Consider the following 20,999-nt stretch of genomic DNA (forward strand, 5'->3'; position numbering starts at 1 on the left):
CTTATCACATGATACAGGATAACATTTAATCGGTCATCAGACAGTAGAGGTCTCCCGAAATTGACCTATTCAAAGAATCTACAAATCCAAAATATGCTCTTTTAATATTTATTGCAATAAAATTGAATATATAAATATTAAAACCATTTAATAAAAAGTGTTAGAGATTTTGAAAACAACAACAATATGGATTTCAGGATCAGCGCTTAGTCGGATATATATTTTATAGAACCCATCGGCTAAAATTTCGGGCATCCCATGTCCTTTCGGACGGCATTGATTAAGTGTGTAAGTTCCTTTTTGCCAGGGCGTTTCCACTTTGTTTTTATATGCTTTGAGGTTTGAGCAATTTTTAAAATTTTCATATATAATATCATTGTAGTGCTGGTCCAAAAACTCTTCAAAGCTAATTGGTGGAATACCATGGGGTAACTTCTTATATTCATTCTCAGATCCACTATCGGAGCTATAGAATGTCGTTTCCAACTGATGCAAAGAAAAGTAATGGGTACAAAAATAGGTCCGTCATTTGTAACCAATTTAAATTAGTAAGGCCCATTGACATTACCATGGTAGTATTGTCTACATCAAATTGCCATTCCCAAATCCCATTTAAAACAGTTTCGCCATGAGAGACTCGGTCGACACGCAGATCAAGTTTTGATTTGCTCTCATCCGTAGAGTTAGAAGCAAGAGACAGAATTGTAGCATCGAAATGGCGCTGTTGGAAAAATGTCTTCAGGTATGCTTATTTTTGTCGTGTATATAAAATACTAGGTTCTTTAGATTTACCTTCCTGGTAGAAGTGGCACATACTGATAACAATATGCTTGCAACTACAATTGTAATCCGCATTTTTGGGATTCGATAAACGTTTCAAATCAAAGTCAATTCGTCATTGCATCGATAAGCTCTTATATAGCTAAGAGCTAGCTGCATGATATAATATTATTAGATCTAGTTTTAGTAGGACGTGTTTATAAAACGGAAATGTGTTATCAAACCATTTCATGTTCTGAGTATCACACGCTAATCTATTGTCTGATCCATCAGCTTTTCCAGATTTCAAATTTCAAATAAAAAAAATTTAGCAATTGTTATAGATTAACACCGAGTTAGAAACACATTTAACATTGATGTAAAAATCCAAAAGCTTGTATAATTTTTCACTTTTATTAAAAGTTTTATATTCATCTCAATCTGCAACTCCATTCCTTTTAAATATTACGTGTTCGTGCGATTTTTGTATGATTTTTTTTTTTTTTTTTGATAACTTAAAATTTGTTTGACAAAAAGTGTTATGTATAAATTTTACTTAAGATTTGTTGTTCTTTTAAAAAAGTAATAACTTTAAATTTAAATTAATTGTAAATTTAAGTGGACGTGTACGTGTGTGTGTCTCTGCGTGTGCAAAATAAAAGTAAGTATTAAAGCAAAATTGTACAAGTTTCTTATGAAACAAGAAACGTATTAAACATTAGAGATAAACACAAAGAGTTAAGTAAATTGTAGATTGTTGTTAATACGCATCAGTAAATAAAAAAATTCTCTTAAGCTGCTGCTTTCATTTGCTGATTATCTATATATATATACATATATATATATATATATATATATATATATATAGTATTGTATATCAGCATACATGTATATATAAAATTGCAAGAGATTCCATAAACAAATAGACAAAACAATTGAGGGGCTTTTACATAGATGAAACTTGCGCGTAATAATTTAAATTTATATTATTATGATTATTATACAATAAACATGCCACATAATATACTAAGTATGTTATTAAGAGTTTAATGTTTTCATATTTTTGTTGTTGTTTTTTCTTTTTTTTTTTTAATTTATGTTTAGTATTATTAATGTAATGCATATTTTCACAATATTTGTTGCTTCTTGTTGTTGTGGATCTAAGGACACACAGCCCAAGCTGATAAAATATCGATTTCTTTACCAAATTTCATTTCCAATTTACTTGAATTTTTGTTTTATAATTTTTGCTCATTTTTGATTAGATATACAAATGTAAATGTAACTAAATTTAACTAATTTGCAGGAGCATTTTATTTGTATTAATTATACTGCTAATGTAGTGGTAGTTTATTTAGTGATTCAGCAACTTATTATAATTATTTATTTTACGTTTCGCTTTTGTGCTACAAATAGAAAATGTTTAACAGAAAATATACAAAACTCAACCTAAAATTTTGATTTACAAATTAGCTGAATAGTTAAAAACAAAATCTATAAACAATTTTAATAATCATATGTATGTGTATTCTATAACATAAAACATAGATTTATATATATATATATATATATGATATAGAGAGTGAAGGTAATATGAATAGTTGAGGGAGTTGGAGGGACCAAACTATATAAATAGCAAACCTACAGTTAACATATATATATATATATATATATATATTTTATTTTATTTATTATTATTTTTTTTTTTTTGTAATAGTAATAGTAAGCTACACAACGCTGCATATGTGTTTATACGTTTAGCTGGATAGCAACTTACTAACATTGCTTGATTGTGTTGGGTTTCTTCGCTTAAGCTTACAAAAAAACTTATCGTATAAATTATATATGTAAATAAATTGTTTTAAGTTAGTTATATACGTCTAGATAATTACATATATATAAATATATATATAGATTGGTACGAAAAATTGTTGCGTTCAGTGTCAGTGTATAAATGAAGCTTTCGTTATGCCTTGGCGGTTTCTCATTCTTATTTTCCAGCCCACAAACTAAGGTTTGTTTTGAAACAAAAATTTCGATTAGTTGTTGAAATGATTTCCTTTTAATTTCTAATTTTAAATATTGTTGTTTGGCTTTCACACGCCTCTCACGCTGTTGCATTGTTTAGCTGTTGCAACTTCACTTTCAGCTCCGCAAATGTTGGCCTTTTCACTGGATTCAAGTCCCACGCCTGACGCATCATCTCGTAAATCTCCGCTGGACAACCTTCGGGTGCTTCCATTTTGTAGCCCACTTCTACATGTTTTACCACGTCCGCCAAGGGCTATAAGAAAAACTCGTGAGTGTTATAAGCAATAGATATTGGTTATATATTCTTACGATTCGGGGATAAGGCACGCGGCCAAAGGAATAGATTTCCCACAGAAGTATACCAAAACTCCACATATCCGATTTATTGGAGAAGCGCTAAGGGAATATACAAATTAATAAAAATATTATTATTGAAAAATATAAATAAATATTAAAAACACGAGAACACTTGTTAAACAGTAAAGTTTTTAAATAACGTAACCCAATAAAATTTTTAAGATTATTCTTTTAGTTGGTTCTGATTTCTTGAGGTCTTAAACTAGATTTTGTTAGCTGTAAAAAACGTACGCCATTTTTGAGTGCCTCGGGAGCTGTCCATTTGATGGGCAGTTTGCCAACGTCAAGATTATAGCATTCCTCGCGTGCCAGACCAAAATCGGATACTTTGGCCACACAATCCTCCGAGATAAGAACATTACGTGCAGCCAAATCTCGATGCACAACCTTTTTGGCTTCCAGATACTCCATGCCAGAGGCCGTGTCGCTGCAATTGCGAAAGAGCATGAAAATAAACCGTATTAAATAAAACGATGATATGCATATATTTATAAGGGGCTTACAATGCGAAGTTGATTTGATCCTTTTTGGTTATGTGCTGTCGTCCACGAGAACGCAAATAATCAACCAGCGATCCTTTGCTCATGTATTCCGTCACCAAGTACAGATGCTTGCTTGTAAAAACAAGGCCAATAAACTTGACTAAATTCTCGTGCTCCAGCGTTCTGTTAATGAGAAATACAATTGTGTTGCTTCAGCACTTATATTTATAGATATAAATATATATAACTTACGTCATTACTGACGCCTCGGCGAGAAACTTTTGCACAGCGCCCTCATCTTTGAGCATCTTGACAGCGACTTTCTCGTTGCGCAATATTCCTAAGAGGACATCGCCGAACTCGCCTTTGCCAATGCTTTCGCGCAGCTGGAGCTCCGATTCAGGTATGACCCAGCCCTTATCCACAAACTCTTTGGAGTTAATGCAGTACTCTTGCTTTCCCAGTTTGGGCAAACACTTAACCAGCTGCGTGCACAGCCCATCCGCATCGGCTTCATAATGCTGTCGATGGACAAAGAGAGAAAGTTTAATAATGCTTATGCCTTGGGGCTGGCTTCAGCATCGACTTACCGCAACCAGTTGTCCCAGGTTCTCAAAGTATTCCTCGTCGTCGATAGTTAACTTATTCTCCAGATATTTGACACGATAATGCTCAACCTTGCCCTGAAAGCAAACGCACAGCGTGTAATCGCCGGGAAAATTGGTCGATTCACGAACTAGGAATAGCCCATCCTCGCGTGGCTGCAGCAGGTGTTCCGCCTCATCGCGCGTTATGCTGCCATGGAACCAGCTAAGGGAAGAAAGCGGAAACACAGAAATGAGAATTGAGAATGATATAGGAGTAAAAACTGAATTCAACTGGATACTGGAGAGTTGAAAAGGTAAATTCGATTTATAGATATATAATACATAATATATGTTAATAATTTATTATGTATATAAGTATTTTTCCAATTCAATTTCCAATTTTCCAATACCAATGATAATAACGCATAAATCATCAGCTCAACTTACGGCATTGCATTCAGTTTGACCTCGCATTTGCGTAGGTGATGCTGCTGCGGTGCGCCCGTAGGCGATAGCGACGCATGATTCATTGCAGTTGTGGAGCTACTTGCCCATTTGTCCATGGTGCCGGCGCCGACGCTGCCGTTTATATCGAAGCTGTGCAGCGACGTGGACATGCCTGTGGTGCTGTTGCCGGTGCTACAGTTGCTGTTGGCGGTGTTGTTGTTGTTAATGCTGTTGCTGGTAGCGCTCCCACTGCCGGCAACTGTTGGCGGCAAGCTGGTGCTGTTGCTGGTCGCGCTGTTGCTGCTGCTCAGGGCTAAGCTTTTTGGCGGCAATACGCCAACCGGCGCTTGTAGCGTCAGCGAGGAGGACATTAGATTATTGCTGGAAGAGCAGTTGGCCAGCATCTGCATATGTTGCTGCTGCTGCTGCTGGGTGACGGCGGCAACGGCTGCTGCCGTTACAGATGCTGCTGCTACTGCCGCCTGTTCGGCCTGGACATGTGTTGCTGCCGCTGCTGCTGCCGTTGCGGGCGCAAACGTTGACAGTATGCTATGTTGCTGCTGTTGCTGCTGTTGTATTGTCGTCGTCTGCTGCTGCTGCTGTTGTGTTTGATTGGGCGATTTTGGCGAATGATTGTTGATTAAATTATGACTATTTAACGCATGCGATGACAGATGCAAAGCCGTTGCGGCTGTTGCTGCTGATGCTGTTTGGTGCTGTAATCGAATGAGAGAAACAAATTTTTGTTTTATCCATTAGTCAGCCAATTCCATTCATTAAATTGATAATGTTTTTATTCCATTTCATTGACTGTATTAATTAATTCATTAAACCTTTACGAGCAATGATTATTATTTTTATTGTTATTATCTATTAGATAAGATAGTTCCGCATGACGCAGGTGTTTTTCTAATTACGATATAAACTATTATCATTTTCGCTTCATATCCTGCTGAACTTACTGAGCCTAGATAATTGAAAATTGAATGCAATCGTTCACTTAGATTTGCCAAGAGCGTATACTTGATATTACTGGGGATTAGAAGGAGCATATATACTTTATGTAAAATACTGAAAGATTCCTGTCTTTTATTATTTAACTATTCTATTCAAGCCTATTCAGCTGAGCCAATAAAACATTTCTTTACATGCTCGTAAAAATTAAAAACAAATCATATTCAATTAAAATTTTCAGGCTTTAAACTTTTGGCCGTCATAACAGATTATTTTTTGTATTTAATGAAATTGATTTATTTCAAATTAGTCGTTCCTAGAAAATTTTAAAGTTCTTTAAAGCTTTCAAAATGTCGAATGTATTCTATTAATATATTCATTTGATTCCAAAAAAAAAGAACAACTGCTTTCGATAGCACGGTGACTGTACTTATTGCATTCTGCTAATGCAATTTGATTAGAAACATACCGCATTGTTCTCCCGATGATGATGATGATGGTGCGGTGGTATGCTTGGCGGCATAATGTGTGGCTGGGATTGACTCAGCTGTTGCTGATGCAGCAGCGTTGCTGCCGCACCAACACCAACACCGACGCCGACGCCGACCACGCCCAGGGAATTGGGCTGTGGTGCGGGCCGTTTATTGTGCCTCAGCGGAGCGGTTGGCGGCATCTGATGCCCAGTCGCCTGTAGATACCATGGATCGCCGGCAGTACCGCCGGACGCGGCTGTCGCGGCGGTGGCAGCAATCGATGGCTGCGAGTAGCCGCGATGATGGCCAACGACCGTTGATTGTCCGTTCTGTGTGGCGGTCGCGTGACTGTTCATATCCTCGACCTTGCAGCTGCCAAGGTTCGGTTCACCTGTTGGCTTTGTCGCCTGTTCGCCTGCCCCAGCTGCTGCTGCTGTTGCTGCTGGCGCTGCTGCTGCTGTTGTTTGGCGTTGTTTCTTTTGTTTCAATTGGATTTGCTGCCGTTTCCCCTGCTTGATACGAACGGCTATCAGCGCCTCGTCGTTTGTCTTAGCTACGCCTGTCTGTGCTTCCTTTGCTGCTTCGCTTGCCTCTTCGTCTGTAAAAATAAGTGGAAATTTCATTTAGCCAATTGATAAAATTTTAGCACTTTTGTGCTAATCTAATCACAACACAGCGCACAGCTCAACTGCCATTGTAAATTTAACTTTGGCACAGACACCATTACACACAACCGCACACACACAATCGTGCATATATAAGGTATACGGTCATTAAATATTCATAAATCATATTAAGTATTCAACTATTCAAGCATTACTCACAAGATTCGCTAATAGGATTTCAAGTTCAAATTCATATTCAAATGCAGCTCACCATGAAGCAAACACATTTTTATTTGCAACCGAGTTACGTATGTCAGACAACGGTCACAACTGGTCACCTAGGGCATTACGAGAGCGTTCCGAAAACGTCCCAGCCAACATCAAAATATCCAAATATTAATTTAGGTTAATTAACGGTCGTTTTTCTTTTCCTATCTTTATCTTTGTTTGTAAATTAAATTCTTTTGATTGTTATTAAGATCAGTATATTACTGGTTTATACTCAAGATATCCAAGATTTTCCCAAGAATAAGCTTATCTGTGCTGAGAGGCATTTACTCGGAAAACTTGATGATCCTACGAGTAACATTAAAACATAATATTTGCATGTATAATTTGAAGTGGTTTGAAAATCGTAGGATTCTAAGTTGTTGCAGTTTTAAGAGTCTAGGTTTTTTTTTCTCTAAGATAAATATCATATATGAAGTAAATGGCCCAATTGCCCAATCTAAAAAGTTTTGTCATTATAAGACCATATGTCCTCAAAACTATAACTACTACTAGCCTAATTGATTGATAAGATTGATAAGTTAAGTATATTATAAAAATTAGTCGATTTATTTATTTAATTTCTTTAAAGTCATTTTGATTTCTATTTAGACACGTGCTAGCTATAATCTTCTCTTAGAGTGTATAAAATATATCACTAAACTACAAGTGTTTATCAGTGTCATTTTTAAGACGTATCATATATGTGCTTAGCTAATCCGATGCACGTTTATTTAATCAGGTGAAACAATTTAACTAAACAGTCAGCAACAATTACGCAAAAAGTTGTTGAACTAAAAAACACACACATGTATATACATATAAATGTATTACAGATATACATTTCTTTCTTTTTCATCCATTTATTTACACTACAAACTTAAATTGCTTGTGGAAACGTTACTCGCATATTTAATGAGCGATAATAAAACGCAGTGGCAACGCCCACGCACGCACAAACAGAGAGTGAGAGAGATGAACAGGAGATCGAGCGGGAGCGAGACGGCGATCAAAGAGCGAGTGAGAAGGTTGGGGAGATTTTGGCAAATGTAAAACATTTGCATGTGACATGCATAATTGAAACTTTTACTGCGCAATTTTGGGAGTGACTTTCAGCTACTGTTCACATTCAGTCGAATACCCTGTACTCATAGTGAGTCATATAAAGGGGAGTTTTAGTTCCTCAGCTGGGTATGTGACATGCAACAAGTAGAAATGAGAGCTGGCTGATATTTACAGTCAAAATTAATATTAATTACTAGAGCTGAGAAAAGGAATAAGCCCAATAAAAATAGGTATACTATTTAAAGATAATTTTGTAGTCCTGTCTAGTGGTATATAATCCCATATAGATATAGGCAAAATGCTTCACATTTAATTATACAATGAATCAGCAATTGACCAGGTTGGAAATTCAAATTCTAAAGGCCTTTTTTCAAATGAACTTCGCTATGAATCCGCAGCGTGACGAAACCTACTCACTTTTAGTTTCCGCCGCAGATCTTAAATATTCTAGTTATACCCGCTCACGAAGTAAGTAGAGTATATTGGTTTTGCACGTCCTCAGTTATTTAAAAATTAGTATATTCAAAGAATACTGAAAACGAGCATTATGCAGTCAATTCTAGTCGACTAAAACAATCGTACTTATTTTATAGTTTTTTATTTGTTATTTCTTGTTAGTTTTGTGGATTCATTTTGTGCGCAATTGTGTTTGAAATTAATTTGGGCTGGGCATTTTTCTGCTGGCATTGCCTAATTTTCAAAGTTTATGTAAATTTCATTGCGGAAACACTTTTTGCATATTTAATTTCTCGATTCTTCTCACTGCGCGGCGCGAGACAGCGATTTATCGTGAGAGAATCATCTATGGATCACTCTACTATGCTTCAATTGTGTGAAAGGGAGGTGCTGCAACTCCAATTGCTGTGGTAAAAGCCTATCGAATTAGCCAAGCTCAGCTTTGACCTTGCCCAATTCACAATAGCAATACGATTAGCATTTTTAAGCCACATCCGTTGTGCCTGAGACTCATGCCATTTGCAATTATTCACACTTTTGTGTACGATTTATCACTCATTTATTATTACTTTTTGATGTTTTCGAAATTATTTTGAGCATGACTTCCCGAAAATAGAGTTTGTAGTCATCAGTCAGCCAGTCAACGTTATCGCCAGTTTCCTGATCGAAAGTCACGCGAATCGATACACAGTGCAATTACCCAAATGATTGCATTGAGCAAGTGTTTGCTCGAACAAGGCAACATTCCCAAGAAAAAGAGAGATACATTATATTGACATTCAGTATATTTATATAGATATAGTTTAGATTAACATTGAATTTGAATCGTTTATACCAATATTAATATCAATTCTTAAATGTCACTTCAGTTAAACTTCTGACAGTATAAATTATTGATACAAACCCTTTACTCATTCTACTCTCTAGTTAAGGTCTTCAAGAGACACTACAGAATTGCACCATCGAATAGATCTTAACAGAAATATATAAGTGTATCTCACCATATCTATAAATTGTTGTAGAGGATAAATTTATACGTAAAAAAAGTCGGCAAGCCTCGACTGGAATAGACTTTTCTGTATCTTACTGTCACACAGGATTAAAACAAATTGATGCTTGACCTCCAGAGTCATCTCGGCCGTAGGATCTGAGAGAGTAGCTTGTCGCATTGCCTTTCAATTTCAATTTTAATAATTTTACGTGCTTCATTGTCATGCATGAGTCAGACTTGAGCATATGCCATATGGATGCTATATGCATATACATATATCTATATGCTGACGCTACAGAGTTGACGAGCAAACAAAGACGAGTCATTGTGAGCCAGAGCTGAATATAATTACATATTTACGTATATGACACACGCATGATAACTGACTTGTGGGTGGGCGGGGTAAATAGTATAATAACTGTCAACAGAGAGATGACAACACCCGCTAGACCTGACATCATGGGCGTATCTACATTAACATTATAACGTGTGCAGGTTCTCAGTTAGACTTTGACTTTCGCTTTGCACTTGAGTCTTGTGCAAGTGCAAATGTCAGTTGAGCTGCTGTTGCTTGAATGCCAATGCGTGTTATCGATATATTTAATTTATCGCATCACTAACTTGGCTGCGCTTCCAGAAGCACGCACGCACGATCTGTAAACATAAGCAAAATATCTCTTGCGAAACTTCAAACAAAAAAGTGATTGTGAAAAGCAACAAAAACAAAGGGCAATTCCAAAACCAAATAATGTTGTTGTTGTACGCGTGTTTACAATACGTATATTGAAAAAAGAAAAACAAAAAAAAAAAGAAGAATGTTAAACACAAGCTAAACTCGCAAAGTTTCATTAAGTGCAATTAAATTGCTTGAAAAATGATCCCAAATATATTTATTAGCTGATATTGTCGTCGCTCAGGCCGGCTGTTGTTATAATTGTATGTTATATATGTATGCATATGTTTATTGTGAGGAGTATTTGCATTGTAATTTTTGAGTGCACAAAATAAACATAAATTGTGAAAGGGTTGGCTTTAAAAATAAAAGTTAATGATCTGCCGGACATGAGCGCAAAAGCATCCTCATAAACATCAATGATTCATGGACAATTGTTTGTTTTATTTATTTGCATACCCTATAGCTATTAAAATGGGTGACAGGGTATTGATTTTTTAGAGACAGCACTAATGATATAAATAGCGGTACATCGACAGATATTTCTAGATAGGCTCAGGGACTTGTCCCATGGATTACGATATCTCTTAAACAGCATCATGAAACGTCTATTAGGTGCGTTGTCTAGGGTATCTCTTAGTTGGCACGTCTGCTGTTGGCGTTTCTCTTTTGTCACACACATACTTCAGTCAGTAATTCGATGTAGGAAGCGTGCTGTGGGTGTGTGTAAAATGCGCAGTATTCCAGCCAATAGACGATTGCTTATATGGCTATATTATCGGTTTAGCTATGGATGAGGTAATTCTCATTAGCTTGCGCAAATTGCCATACGAATAAAGAACTAATTAAGCAAAACTCGAAGCTAACTACGTAAATCAAATGAGGAAGAATGCATTTGCTGTACATAGTAACAAAAGACGACGAATCAATGCCACTGCATATTGACAACTGATTTGATCGATTTTCTTCTATTATCGATAATCGTGGCGATTCGGTAGTGCGAACTTACTTGTAAGAAACACCAACAAAGGGTATGTAAGGGTAAAGAAAGCGAACATGAAATATAAACGGGGTAGCAGGATTCATATCCATACCATATAATTAATAAGAACAATACGTATATATTTATATGTTTGTCCATTGACATATATACTTATATAATTACAATTAAAGTCAGTATACTTCCGCTGAAAAGCATGGAAATGTGCAACAAAAAAGTTATATAAACACCCTTCCAAATTTTCCAATCGGCTGTAGTCAATTCGTTAAATTATTCGAGTCGAATGCCTTTATTGTACCTAGCTCACCCGTATGCCAGGTGAAAGACGTCAATAGCAGACAGCTTAAGCTTAAAGAACAAATATCTCTATACAAATAGAGTTTCAGATGTTGAGCACAAAATGGAAAATATCCTTTTCAAGGGCTCATTCCCATTTAGCCAACTGACTGACTTCACGGCACTGCCTATTTGGTGTCTGGCTCTGGCTCTGCTCGCCTGACATATGCAATTAGTAATTATATAGGAGCTGATGTACACGAGTATCTCTATGTAGGTAAGTTTGCATGTTGCACATATATATGCATGTATGTATGTAAATTGGCTTCCTTCTTCCTGCTGTCTGCTTGCGGTTTCTGCCTCGCCCCGCTTTGCATGCAACACATATGCATGCAAATTGCTGGCCAAAAAGGCAGCAGAGCAACGGACCGCTCCCTCCCTCCCCCGACTGCCGTCTTCCCTCTCTATGTGACTGTGGCACGCCATTCATACCATCATCAGCATGTGGCCGCCGCTCCGTCGGTCCATTCCACTGTTCGTTCCATTCACACCTTTTGTTATGCCTCTCTCAACTGACAGACTAACTGACTAAAGTTACTTACTTGTGTTAGTTTCTTTCCTTCTTTCGTTTCATTATTATTTTTATTTTACACTTTCCAGCTCGAAATAAACAACATTATTTTCTGGTTCCCTTACACCCGCCCATGCTCTCTCCCATCGGTTCCTTCCTTAACTCTGCAGACAATGAGGAAGCAATACAAAAGATTCTCACGTACTTTTTACCTCTACAAGTGCTGAACTGCATATATTTTGCTTTGTTTTTCCTACTCATTCTACTTACTGCCAGCATATACAATTTCGATCCCTCCCAGTTGCTGTTGCGAGTGCCCCTGTGGGGCATTCAGTCAGTTATTTAGCTGTTTCTTCTTCCCTACCAGCTTACGAAATCAATTCGAATTTTCTCGGACTACTCTACTAGTATTAGTATTAGTATTACTATTAATATATTAGTATAAGTAATTTTTATGATTTTATAGATTAAGGAATTGAGCCTATGAATATTAAAAATTTCCAATTTTTTAAACGAATATTACATACTTATATATATATTATTATATATAATCCAATCAGATTGAGGGCTTTTCCTTTGTGAGAAATACATTTCGCATTCCATTCACTTTGAAATATTTTTGCAAAAATCTTCATTTTCTGGCCAAAAAAAAAAAAAACATGTTGGTTTATTGCCTCATCGACGAGTCGGTCAGCTCCCTGGATTCGGCAACATCTTGCAATTGGACACTAACTGCTATGGTTTTGTTAAATCCAAAACTCAAAACCCAACATCAATGTCAACCGAAATAAGGCGCTGAATGTGTAGTTGGCTAGTTGTTGGCTTAGCTCTTGTCTGGTTTCGATGTTTGATGATTTACCAAGCGCAACGATGGTAACTTTATATCTTTATATGCAGTACAGCACTTGCGACATTGAGCACAGGGCTGTTTTGTTTGGTTTTTTTTTTGGCATGATATAAAGAAACACAGCTGTTACATTGCGCTTTAAGAAATTTCAATGCAAGGCGAAAAACAACAGCACATATATCAGAGAGGAATAACCACACAAACCGCAAACATAATATACATTTGTTCGTCAGCTGGCTAAGTTATTGATTAAGTTTCGCTTAAGACACTAACAGGATCTGTACAATAGCCAGGAATATGAGCCATGATACGTGTTGCTGAGGTGTTTAAGCTGCCTAGTTTATAAGTTGTTAATGTTAGATTTCATTAACGGGAGCTGCTCCTCCGTTACATCGTTATGTTACGCTATTAACAGCACTATCCGCTGTTAATAGCATAGCTCCTACTCCTGTATAAGTTGGCTCTACTCTTAAAGTACTGCTTGATACTTGCATATTATTTCAAAAAGAAGCTGATATTTCAATTGAATAAAGCATAATCATTTTACAAAAACAAGCATTTTTAATTATCTACTACAAATAGAGGTCATACGCCTCCACTCCACACAACAGTTAACATTCAGTACATAAGCTAACAGAAACCGTTTTTGATAATTATTATTACAGGATAAAGATAATCATAGCTTACTAAGCTACATCTTCCACTCGCATTTACTAATCTAGTCTCTAAACATCTCTTCTCAAAGTAATGACAGCATCTTATAGTGCACCTTATGTAAACTTATTAATGTTAATCTTATGTTAAGTAGCTGGCTTATTTTATAGAATAATCTATAGTTACTATACTAACCAAACCAATCATCGGTAGTGATTATCAGCGGCAGGGAACTGCTGTTGCTGTTGTTGTTGCTGTTGCTACTGGTTTTATTATTGTTGTTGCTCCAGTTCCTTGCTGAGGCACGTTCTTTGGTGTTGCTTCTGCTGTTGATTTCAGACTTTGGCTTAGTTGTTGTTGTTGCTGTTGTCGTTGCTGATTGAAATTTGCGCTGTGCATTGCGCAGAAAGTTCAGCAAACGCACATCGATTGGCTGCGCACCTGCGTTAGTTTCTGCTGCTGCTGCAGCCGTGTGCTTGCCTCTGCTAATGCTGTTGCTATTGCTGCTGGAGTTGCCAGAGCCAGCGGATGCATATTTGTCAGAAAAGTAGAACTCCTTGCGCTTTGGCGGTGCATAAGCGGCACTGAGGCTGCTGCACAGCTGCAGCGGACGGCGGCGCGCCTTGGCAATTAGCTGGCCACCGCTACTGACGGCGGTTGAGGTGGTGCTGCTGTGGGCTTCGCGGTGGCCCAGACTGCTGGCGCTGCGCGTCAAGCTCTGCTTGCACCAATAGACATCCTTGCTGCCAAAGTAATAGTAACGCCTGCGAGTATCCTGCGTGGCTGCCACGCCCCCACCTCGATGATGTCGACTGCAATTGGAGCGCGTGGATTTGGACTTGGCACTGTGACTGTTGTGGCTCTGGTGGGTAGCGCTGGTGGTTTGGCTGCCGCTGCTTGTCTGCGAGTTGTCGCTGTCGTTGCTCAAACTATGTCCCTTGGCGGTAGCAACAGCTGCTGCTGCTGTTGCTGCAGCTGCAACAGTTGCCGCTGTGGCGGCGCTCGTTTGCGTAGGCGTGAGATACGAATTGGATTGGATGAAGACGCCATCGCAGGTAATTTTTATAGTTGTCACCATGTTCCACGCGGCATTTCCTTTGCCCCTAACCACTCACTTTGCACATATACATGTGTTCGATATTAATTATTTATATGCATATGCATGAATGTGTGCTAAATATTATTTAATATATTATTTTTGCATTACAGCCAACGCACTATGGGTAAATGGTAACGTTGCAACGTTAACCAAACTTTTTTGGTGGCGCAACTTGGAATTGTCTAATTGCAAATATGAGAAGTTGAAGTGTTAAGAATGACCCAAATTATAATGTTACTAATTAAATTTTGTTTTTTCAAAATATTTATTGTTTAATATATTGCTGATTATAAATAGCTTTTGTAGCTCTTCTGCTTTAGGTTTCAACCTTAAAATGTTTATTAACAGCGAAATTCCTTTTTATGTAAATATGATTATATCGTTTTACATTTCGTAGTGCTATTTAAACTACAATTGCTAAATATATATTATTAACCATTTATCTAAAGCTTTTTGCCACGTTTAAGGAAACGTTATATACTCTAAATGCCTTAGCACAGACCATTGAACTCATCAAAATCATCATCATCATCATCATTATCGAGATCATTAACAACAATGGAGAGCGAAGCTTCTATAGAGACAAGCCCAAAAGAGCTCTCAGACCTGCCCCAGTTGAATCGAGGCTAATGCCTAAGGCAAACAAAGTGCACTGCGAAAATTGTATTTCTTTGTAATAATACTAATTAAACTTGGACTTTTTTCGATTTACAAAAGAGGGAACTAAAAAAAATCAATGGAACACCGAGGCAATAAAGGAGCTACAAATAATGATAATACCCGAGACGCCGACAGAGCAGACAACAAAATGCGCAAATTAAAAATATCTATGGAGAAAATCCAAACGAGCAAGCAAAAAAAAAAAAAAAAAAAAAAAAAGCGAAACAAAAACAACAGCAGCAGAAATTGTGCTCCATATTTGTCAACACTAGTTGAGATAAAAGGGGAGCAGGATGGGGGAGATTTTTATAGAGCAGTAATAAGAGTAATTGTAAAGTTGATTTTCTTTTTCGGAGGCAGTTTGCTATTTTAACTGTAATTGTACTTCAACAAAAAATGTCTACTTGGATATCACATAAATAATGTGTATTACATTTTTCTCATTAATAAATGATAGAAATGAAAATAGTTGAAATATCAATGTTCTATTTAAATGCCAAATCTCTTAAATATGGGTTGGGAGGGTATATTGTTTTAGTGATCATAAATGTATGAGATGACGATTATTAATAAAAAAATAAAGCCAAAATACCCAAACGAAGTATTTATAAATTTATACTGTAATATAATAATATATATATATTATAACTTCCATCTCTTATTTCATCATACTTGATTTCAATAAGATTTGTAGTGTGAATTATATTATCATTATAAAATTAATTCACATCTAGAATCAAACTTATTGAACTCTCTAATAGTGGATGTCAGGGCTTATAGTACCCGATCATGCCGCCTCTTGACTAAAGCTCTAATACTTATTGTCTACTTTGGTTTTGTTTTTCTAATTTTTGTTCAATGTTTATGGGATGGGAAACACGAAGCGTGAATTGAATGGAATTTGCGGGAATAACAACTAAATAAATATATATACATACATATGTTATATACCTATATATATTTACGCAGAGACGTGTATTTTGGGCGTGGGAATGCAGACAACGCCCATTGTTATAGCTTTTGTTTATATAGTACATACTGTATCTTAATCAAGTCAGTCACAAATACGCTGGGAAAGTCTGCAAATAACAAGCAGGTGAAATGTTTACAGTTATGTGCAAATCTCGACACACTCAAAGTGCAGCTAAAAGTGTTATACAGAAATGAAAAGAAGCTAAATACGAAAAGTTGCATAGTTCACGTTAATTGAGTGTGAATTAATGCATATTTTCATTGTTTGCTCTTTTATTTTTCAGCCAGAGAGCAGCTAAAATCAAAGGGGCAGAGTAAGGAAAGCGCAAAGCTTATAAGATTCAACTTTTAATATACGATTATTTTGAATATCAATATGAAGCCTGCAGACCTACTAATCTACACGGGCATGAATCTGATTCAAAAATCAACGTGAACTAAAAGTCAACTCTAGAGTTTTGCTAGAGACCCTCTCTATATATATACCAAAGCTAGATTTAATTTCTGTTAGAGAGCTTTTCAACTCTAACATTTTTCAAGAAACTTAAGAACGATTGTCAATCGAGAGGGAATAATTAACTATGGAAATGAGTTGAAACCCAAAAGAATTGAGCACGTGGAAAGCGATTGCTTATCGAGAGACGGGAATTCTCTTTGGACAGGAAATAGACGACATAGAAGAAGTAGAAGAAACAGCCGAAAGAAGAATTTCAAAAAAAGAAGCTAATTGAAAAAAAAAAAAAAAAAAAAAAAAAAAAAAAAACGGAAAAGCAACAACAACAGAAATATGAGACAACAAGTTTTTGTTGTCGCCTTACCATAATGTAAAATGAAAAGCGAAATTAAAATAAAAGCAAACTAACAAAAATAGAAAAAGAAAAAAACAAACAAAACCTGAACTTGACTAAACAACAAAGTGGGCAATAATATAAAACAATAAGGCCATAAAAACACACACAAAGCAACAAGAAACAGAAAAACAATGGGGATATCCTCAAGCTAACTTCAAATTATTAGATTTTATTATTTTTTGTTGATGTTGTTGTTGGATAGCCTGCAGAGCTACCTGTTGCATGAATATGAATACATATGTATATAGTATATACACACGTGTAAATATCTGCAATATGTCTAAGTGAAAGTTGCGTTTTTTGTTTATGTATTTCTTCTTACTTATGTAGCTCTTCGTACATTGTACGTTTTGTAGGGCGTTGCAGTTAAGATTAATTAAGTATTGAAAAATGTACAATTAATTTGTTGGCTGACACGCATTAAACATAAACGTGTGGAAAATGTGAAAACTACAGAAAGAAAACCTATTACAACATTCCAATACACTAAAGAGCTCATCATGGTAGATATAACATATAAGATAGAAATGAGTTCCGATTCGAATTTATGTAAGAGGCAGAAGGCTTTTCATACTCAATGATTCGATGCATCAATCATCATGAATCCCGAAATCTATTAGAGCCAACGATATGACGCATTTTTCAATCCATCAATACTTTTTTTAAATAAAATAAAATCTTATTTTTAAATTCAGCACGTTTATATATATTATTATGTTTTCATTAAAATATAATGAAAAATTTTTTGAGTAACTCAGTACAAATTTTAACTAAATGCAAATGCCCCATTAACAGTACACTATACAAAGAGTGTAGAAGGTAAAAGCAAAAAAACTAAAAAATAAACGAACATTAAAAATAGAGGTGAAAAAATAAAATGAAATGCAATTGGAAAATGAAATGCGCCATTGGCTGTTGGGGCTATGGGTTATTTGTGGGGATCGGTTTCGTTTGAATCGCTTTTTATTCATTTATTATTTTTTTAATTTTTGTTTTAGTCTTTTGCGTCGTGTGCAGTGAATGGCAAATTGCCTAACTAGTAGAAAATATGTGCATAAGAAACTAACAAAAACCAAAACATATAAAATTGACCAAAAAAGTTAAAGGACTGCTCGACTAGGAGATACCCTGAGACACGTGATGGCTCTGCTTCTTCTTCTTTATAAAATCAATAGACGTTTATATACATATGTCTATATGTATTAATGTATTTGAACTAGTTTACTTCAGACTAAGTCGAGATAAAAATTGAATATTTTATATATTAATTTATATATGTAATAAAATTTAATAAATATGGGAGAACATTTCGATGATTAAAGCAAACATCAAATCTTGCTCTTATTGGGTCAAGCTTTTGACCACTCTTAATACAGCTCGTTACATACAATTCATGAAAACTAATATACCCCGTTCACACATAAACAATATGTTTGGAGTTTAGCAAATACATTAAAATTGAATTCACGCGTCTGCAGTGATGTTGTTGTTGTTGATGTCTTGTCCACTTTCACTTGGCAAGAGCAACTCTCTCAGGATGATGACGTTTCATGTGGATTTGCCACATGAAAATTGGTAAGGAGCAAAGCTAAAGAGGGGAGTGAACAAAGTGAGATAGAGAGAGACAGATACTTCGAGAGACGGGAAAACTAGTTACAGTTTAAGGCGAGACGGTGACTAATGCGCTGGAAAATTGAAAATAACTTTTCGCCAACGTTCAACGTTCAACGAGCCTCGGGCCCACGAACATTTTGTCAAATACTCTCTTGCCTCTGATCTCGAGTGCCAGCACGTCGCCAAAATTAGCGTGGAAATCAATTGCGAAAAGCTAATGATTCATGCAATTGGAATAAGTTGTAACTGGGATTAACTATGGAGTAACGGGGGAGATAAACAAATTGCTAATGTATATATGTATAACATGTTTGCTCTTTACATACATATGTATATATAAACATATAAAACATTAATTCTTCGTATATAACAGTAGTTCATACATTTTCTATAAGATATTTCCTTACTAAAGAAAAAACTAAAATAGCTTTGCCAAATATTGTGAAAAATATATGGATCCGGTCAAAGACAGAGAGAGATTTATATAATGGTCATAAATGACATTGAACAGATGTCAATCAATTTTTCTGTTAATATGCAATAGGTATAATTAAACAACAAATCGAAAGAAAGCCTTTTAAACAAAAGCTTATTGCGCCACCAACAAAACTTGGATAAATTTCAATTCAAACACTCAGCAAAAACTAAATACATTATATATACACACTATATTGCATATATAATAACAACACGTTTCAGAGTCAAGGGTTTTGTTATTATTATTATTTTTTTTTACTTTTAGCGATTTTGTAATTTGCATATGGAAAGAGTTTAATCTTTCCTCGGGGCAAACAAATAAATACATAAAATGCCAAAAATAAAACTATTTTTGCCTGCATTTAATTAATTATTACAAATTTTTAAAAGATATTTGTTACACAATCATGTTTTGCATTATTAGGCATTTCTACACACTGCCGTTAAGTTTAATTAATTGTTGCTAGTTGTTGCAAAAAAGACAAAGCAATTGCAATTCGATAATTGGCAATAACGAAATTTAAACACGCGACGCGTCGCGAAAACCGTAGCGCATGGCGAAACGAACCGAGCTCTTCCAACCGATCGGCTTGCTTGCAAGTCTCAGACTGACTTGAGTCTAACAGTGGGGACCGGCATAAAGTGGAAGCAAGACAAGCCGAAGAGCTGACAGCGCAGCGCTGCGGCTGTTAGGCTGAGTTCAGGTTGGCGTGTGCGTGTGCAGCTTAAGAGAGTGCATTGCACTGTTCTGCTAAACCTGTATGCAGTGCTCTCATACTGTATTCATAGAGAGTGTAACAAGTGCAGCTCTTGAACATGGGCTGTACATGTACGTGTGTGTGCATAGCCTTAAATGCACTGGGAATATACGAGAGCGACAGCGTGTTAAGCCGACTTTGCTTGTGTTGTAATTACCAAACAGCACACTTCTATGTTAAGCCTATAAATAACAGTGCAAAAGTCGTTGCAGTGGAGTTAGTCATGAAGAGAATAACAAGTGCAGCTCTCTTGAAAAAGGCATGCTTAAGTATGTGTATGCGATTCAAGTTTCATGCGATATACATAAACGGATTGGTTTCTCGCATGAGAGAAGTATTTTAATACATACATATACCCATATCTATTTTACATGCATTTATTGAATGCTATACGAAATTGCTTCAGCTGCGCTCTGTTTAGGTTTAGACTCAAAATTTAATTGCCAAAGCATAATTAACAATAACAAATGTTACTTAATTTTCTGGGAAGCTTTTTTTGGGCTTTTGACCATATTTGTTGGCCGACAAAAACAGCAAGTCGCTTTATTTAGTTTTGGTTGTTTTTTTTTTTCAACTTGCGTTAAATGACATTTCCAAAAAATATAAGGCTAAACATTACTTCATGAAATGTTCGCAAGATGGTTTTTAAGTAATTTTTTAATTCCATTAACCTAAATATATTTATATATCTATATTTATTTATTTTCTTTATCTATATTTTATTAATCGTTTCCCTGAGTACGTTCGAATTGTAATTTCTTCTCTTGCTGTTGGCAAATTTAATTTATTTAGTCGTTTGTGTTGTTGTGTTTGTCTTTCTTTTGGGTTCGTTTTGCAAGTAATTTGTTCTTGCCATTCCAGTTACATTGAATAGTAGGGAGTGACCGAGTGGAATATACCTTGAACGCTTTTTAAATAATCCATAAACAGCGAAAGCACCCACACATATGATGAACTAGCATAGGAAGTTAAATATGGAAGAGCTCTCATGTACTTTTAACTGCAATTTATTTATGTATATATTTATAAAAATATCAAATGGATATTTTTTAAGGCACAAAATAATTTTTGTT

At 35.8% G+C, this 20,999-nt stretch overlaps 1 protein-coding gene across 1 annotated transcript; it reads right to left on the reverse strand.

Annotated features, from left to right (window-relative positions):
• Positions 1-2,798: 2,798 nt before the first annotated feature.
• On the reverse strand, positions 2,799-14,645 carry LOC6572239 (polyglutamine-repeat protein pqn-41). Its single transcript, XM_001998345.4, has 9 exons — positions 13,691-14,645; positions 6,087-6,688; positions 4,664-5,379; positions 4,220-4,439; positions 3,882-4,150; positions 3,651-3,812; positions 3,379-3,574; positions 3,100-3,186; positions 2,799-3,043 (listed from the first exon to the last, which is right to left on the reverse strand). Exons 1-9 carry the CDS (start codon positions 14,571-14,573, stop codon positions 2,867-2,869), a joined length of 3,312 nt encoding a protein of 1,103 aa, XP_001998381.2. The 5' UTR covers positions 14,574-14,645; the 3' UTR covers positions 2,799-2,866.
• Between the last annotated feature and the right edge of the window lie 6,354 nt (positions 14,646-20,999).

The sequence above is a fragment of the Drosophila mojavensis genome, unplaced genomic scaffold (genome assembly GCF_018153725.1).
Source record: "Drosophila mojavensis isolate 15081-1352.22 unplaced genomic scaffold, ASM1815372v1 contig_19, whole genome shotgun sequence".
Lineage (NCBI taxonomy): Eukaryota > Metazoa > Arthropoda > Insecta > Diptera > Drosophilidae > Drosophila > Drosophila mojavensis.